Source organism: Dendrobium catenatum, unplaced genomic scaffold, assembly GCF_001605985.2.
Source record: "Dendrobium catenatum unplaced genomic scaffold, ASM160598v2 fragScaff_scaffold_249, whole genome shotgun sequence".
NCBI classification, from domain to species: Eukaryota; Viridiplantae; Streptophyta; class Magnoliopsida; order Asparagales; family Orchidaceae; genus Dendrobium; species Dendrobium catenatum.
The window spans coordinates 1,758,338-1,764,202 of NW_021318711.1; the positions used below are offsets into that span (position 1 = coordinate 1,758,338).

Consider the following 5,865-nt stretch of genomic DNA (forward strand, 5'->3'; position numbering starts at 1 on the left):
TATATATATATATATATATATATATATATATATATTGCATAGTAACTTTAATGGCTAGATTCAATCAATATGAATATAATAAGTTAATAACCTTCAAACATGAATAATTAAATAAATTGTTAGGATACGCTATTTAATACTGAAATAAAAATAAAATAATAGTAATTATCCAATTTGTTTACATTTGAGCTTCAAATCAACTACAGGAAATTCAGCTATTACCGGCGGCCTAGACTGACGGTTGTCTAGGCTATAAAATAATAGTAAATATCCCTCTCACGACGGCGGCTTCAACCGCCAGCAATGGCGTCGGCTCTAACCGCCGGTAGTTTACCGGCGGTTTACTGACGCAGTCTGGCGGTTGTTCGGCGACATGTCGGCGGCTACAACCGCTGGCAATTCCGTCAGCATGAACCGCCGGTAACTTGTCCGGCGGTTGGACGGCCAGATAGCTGCCGGAAAGCAGCCGGGGAAAAAAACCGCCGGAAAAAAACCGTCGGCAATGGTTTCTGACGCCGTTTTTTCCGGCGACTTAATAACCGTCGATTTTTTTCAGAACTGCCAATAATATCAGGTAAACCGCCGAAAAAAACAGCCGGTAATAGCTGAATTTTCTGTAGTGATCCTTTCAAATCCTTAATCCATGAAATAGTCTTCATTAATGCAACCTAAAGTCACGCACACAATTTCATAAATTTGCATTATTATATTATCTCTAACTTTATTAATTTTACATAATTGCTTCTTTAACATATATGAAATCTTAGCTAAATTCTCTTGTGAGTCCCCTTATTATCTTCAGCACTTCACCTTCCAGCAATAGGTTAATCCTCCACTTCCAAATTATAATTATGATTACAACATCTACTGATAATTTCAAATATAATTGAAAGTTAAATATTATAAATTAAATTTAATTACTTCAATAAATCAAATATTTTCTTCTTCCTCGTTGAATTGAGGCTTTCACCCACTATATTTCTTCATGTTTGAATTTTCTTCCTATTGAAATATCTTATACTATTACTTTCCAACAAAGAATAAAATTTCCAACCTAATTTATATATTTTATTCTCTAAATTTGAAAAGAAAATAAAATAGAAAATCAAATTACAAAAGAAGAAATTTCAAACCTAAATTCTTCCTCTTCTCTCCCAAATTTTATGTTCCCAATGATTTAAGCTTTAGGATTTTAGGGTTTAGAATTTATGGAAAGAAAAATGGTTGATCAGGTAGTAAAGATGAATATTGACATTAATTTTTCCTGCATTTTTTTTCCATAGCTCGATACGTTTTTTAAGATGCAAACTTTATTACAGTTATTAGAGCATTTTGAACTTATACATGAATTAAGCAACACAGTTAAAAATTGAAATTTTTTGTTACTTTGCTATTTCTTCCTTGGTTTATTTTCTTTGAATTGAAAGAAATAAAATATGACTCAATGGCAAGTTGGTCTCTCCTACTCTGCGCTATTCGGCAAGAAATGCTATCAGAATAAAAGTAATTAAATGGAAGAATTTTGAGGAGCTTCAAAAAATTTTCCCAAAGATTTTTTATTGAGTTGGATTTTTAAGTTTGCCGTGGATGTTTTGTTGTATGGACGATGATGATTGATGCCAATAAGTTTGAGGTGTTCTTTGATTTTTTTTTTAAACAACCAAAAATATTAATAAAGATAAAAAACAGTTACAACAGCAAATGCTCAAATAAAAAGAAAAACATGAAAAGAAATTACAATAAAAAGCGGGCTCACTAATTAACGGCCGAGGCTCCCAGCATCGAAGAAGCGTCGCGGGACCATCCAAAAAGAGACAGCATCGCCCAGAAACCATCAACTCAAAAAATTGCACCAATGGTATCCACCAGCGAGGCGAAAAGGATACGAGTCCCAGCCACATCATAGCCCTATAAACCATCTCATCACCAAACGCAAAAACCAACCGCACAAAACAACTGGACCAAATAGCAAACTGACAGGTTATCTTCTCCTTCGTCCCCTCCCACGAAATCTTCTACGAGGGGCGACCGAAACTACAGGCCTATCACAAACTAAATTAAAGTCGTTGTCAGGGTCAGATCCACCGCAAATGTCCGGGGAAACCAAGCCACAATACGAGAAATCAGATTCCGATTCAAACTCTGATTTCAACCAATTCATATGGTTCCTCATGTCAAACCCAGAATTTTTCCCCATATGATTGACCAAAGTATGCGTATCGATCAAATTTACAGGGACATCAATGAAATTGTTAGAAAGTACCGGAGAATCCCTCAAGTTTTCCGTACAAACAACATTATTTTCCACTTGCACACACTCGGCACTAGGCGGAGAAATTACAGCCTCAGCCACAACAGGAACTACAACACTAATTGGATCAATCGAAACACCAGGCTGCAAAGCCTCATTACTCAGCAAAGTAGTCACAATCAGAGGAGCCACCAAACCCACAGAATCCTCACACAGAATCACAGCAGGATTCACAGCAGCAAGTTCTTCCGAAAGAGAAGAAATATTCAAAGGGTTACCCGGCAAACCCTCAGTACTAGCATTCACCAAAACAGGGGAAAAAAAGGTAATGTATTAGGAGATAAAGCATTAGTAACAAGTTCAGAATTAACACCACCAACGTCTGGCACGCCAAATTCCTCCCTAGGTAAAGCAGAAACCACCAAAGCAGACACAGTCAAATCATCCTGAGCTCCAGCAACCGATTCCACAATAATAGGGGGAACAATTTTAGCATTAGGTTCTATAGTTTTAGGTGAAATAGGCGATTCCAAAACAACAGTTTTAGACCGGCAATCACCCACAGCATGACCGAAACAATGACAAGTACCACAAAAAGAAGCAGGAAAAACATCCATCACGACATGCTGGACATATCCAAGTTTTTTGGAACCTAACCAAATACGATTATGATAGGATTTAGTGATATCAAGCTCAACTAACACCCTAGCTAAAGACAGTCTAGAACCCAAAGACGTGGTCGTATCAATTTTTAGAGGCTTGCCAAAAATGGATGCCAAGCCATGAAGAATTTTAGGTGAAAACAGATGCGACCGCAAAAAGGGGAAAGAAACCCAGATCGGGATCTCCGGTGATTCAACCCCGATATCAACAGAAGGCGACCATTTTGTTAGTTTCATAAAGCAATTAAAGACCAAATAAGATATATGACAGAAAATGCGACAATAATCAAGATCATTTTTCAATTTGATCAGAACATGGGACGAATCTAGCAAAGTAATTTAGACATCACCATTTAGCTTGAGATTAAAAAAGAATTTACGAATAGAGTCAAGAGACGGTCGCTTTGTAGGAAAAAAATCAACTAGAGCAAATTGAAAAGGCACAGCCAAAGCCTTGATTTCTTCATCCGAAATCCACAGTGAAGGCATACCGCGGAAAGAAGACACCTTAAGTTTAGGAAACTCATTACAAGCAGAAGATCCCGAAAGAGCTTGAAGAAAAGAGGGAGAAGAACTCGAAACCCCTTCATCCGGCACACGCCGGAAAGAAAACCACCAACAAAATCTCAGAAACAAGAACAAAAACCAGGAGAAAGTATAATGGAAGAACTTCCCTGGAAGCCAGAAGCCAGCCCGCCCTACCGAAGAGCGGCACGACGCCGCGAGGGGTAAACCTTAGCAAAGCGAAAAGGAGCGAAGAGGATTTTTTTTTTAGGTGTTCTTTGATTTGTTCTTGTGAAAACCAGGTTTTATCGATGGGATTTCTACTCCGTACTGGGTTCTGCTGCCTCACTGAAGGTCCTAGTGTCATCTTCTCTTTTTTTGTATAGTCTTGAGGCCACCTAGACTTAGGAGATATTTATTTATGATATGAAATCCTAAAGAGATAAACTTCTATTTGATTTGCTTATGACTCGTTTATGTTAGGCATCCTTATTATATGGGTCCTTTTGCCTTTTAATCGTTCGGATTGGATGGTGGTTTTGGTTTTTTAAAATTTTATTGGTTTTCATCATTGTAATTGTTGTTTATGTTTGATGTTTTATATTATTTTATTGTAATTCCTTGTTTTCATAAATATAAAGGGCTTAGCTTTATTGTAAAATTTTCTCCAAAAAAACAAATTAAAAGATTTTTTTTTTCTTTCTCACAGTTGTTTACCTGTTTGCAAATTTAAGCTTTGTTTCTTCTTTTGATCCCACTATTTTTCGTTTGATTCATTTTTTCTTCTTTTATTACAAGGGTAGTAACTTTCTTTTTATATTCTCTTATGAGTTTTTGTAATCTTTTGGGGGCTAATTTGTCATATTTTTCTCCTTTGAATGTAACTTATCAATGAGATGGTTGGTCGGACCCTTAAATTTTCGCCTGTCTTCTCCGCTCAATCATAAAATAATAAAAATAAAATAATTTATTGATTATCATGAGCTCCTGTGTGAGATGATTTGAGAGAGAAAATGAGCCAAGTTTATGTTTATTTGGCATATATTTCAGCCAAGGGATTCAAACAGGTTGAGCCGAGCTCGAGTTACTTTAATTTAAGCTTGTTTGAGCTCTCAAGCTAAAGCTTTATTCTATCCTGAATCATAATATATTTTAAGTATATTTTATTATTATTTTTTTAAACGAGTCAACTCACGAGCTAATGTGCTGTTAGGGCTAGCTCAAACTTAGCTCGATAGCTCATCGAGCTCGACTCACGAGCTATTTATCGAGTTGAATCCTTGCTGACTTACGAGTTGGCTTGATTCTCTTACACCTCTAATTTCAGATCAATTTATTGGATTTAAACCGTGTTTGTATTCAATTAATTATCCGAAAATTTTATGTTTTTATTCACTTCATTTTAGATTAGTTAGATTTTCTGTGCTTTTATTTTGCCCCATTCATAAATTTTTTGAGATTTTATGGATTTAAAAGCTCTTTAGAAAAATAATATAAATTATTACTTGAAAAATAACTTTCTAAATAATAATTTATGATATTTTTTAAAGTAAATTAAAAATTTTCTTATAATTAACATATTTTATTAGATCATATAGTAAATAATTATTTTTCATTAAAAAAAACTAGAAAATAATAATCAAATATACATTGATAAAAAAAAATCTCAAACAGCTGCACAAATCAAGCATATATATTTAAAATTAACACATAAATTTATCTCACAAGCATATTATCGTCCTTCTTACTACGACCGCAGTCCCTGTCCACCTGCAATTGCCACGGCGGCCCGCCTCTGTCCTCCGGCGGTGGTCGTCTCCATTTTTCTCACCTGCGCCTTGAGAAACTTAAGATAACAAATGGCTTCGTCGAGCATTGATGCTGTGTCCATCTTGGTTCCCCCAGGCACCAGTTGCTGCAGTATCCGGATCCGCTCGCCAATACGCTCCCTCCTCTGCCTCGCTGCCACGCTCTGCGGATCTTTCGATATCCTCACATTGCGCCGTGGCCGCACCTTCACTAGATCCAGATTGATTTGCACCGGCTGCAGCGCCGCCAGGCCATATATAATCTCCTTCATTGCTCCCATTGCGTGGTTACTGCAGGTAAGAGGCGTAAGAGGATATAAATTCGCCGGCGGTGGCAGAGCTGGCTGCAAGAATTCAGTGGGGAGGCCGTAAACTGGAATCCTGTTTTGTTGGAATTCTGGAGCAGAATCCATGGAGTGAAAATTTGATGGGAGAGTTAAGGAGATGGGAAGAAGGGGAAATGGGGAGCAGAGCGGAACAGAGACATTAACAGAGCATGTGAAGTGGAGAAATAGTGGCACGCTATTTATAATGAAGTATTTATTGTGTAATTTGATTCTGTAATCAAAGAAGATAAAATCAAATCGGGTGATTAAGGCTTCGTTTGTGACGGCTTTTTTATTGCTTTCTAAAACGGAGT

The 5,865-nt window shown here is 36.8% G+C and overlaps 1 protein-coding gene across 1 annotated transcript; it reads right to left on the reverse strand.

Annotated features, from left to right (window-relative positions):
- Nucleotides 1-5,164: 5,164 nt before the first annotated feature.
- Nucleotides 5,165-5,660, reverse strand: LOC110098270 (transcription factor HEC2). The gene has a single exon (XM_020825037.2). The coding sequence runs from the start codon at nucleotides 5,636-5,638 to the stop codon at nucleotides 5,165-5,167; it is 474 nt and encodes a 157-aa protein (XP_020680696.1). The 5' UTR covers nucleotides 5,639-5,660.
- Nucleotides 5,661-5,865: the final 205 nt, after the last annotated feature.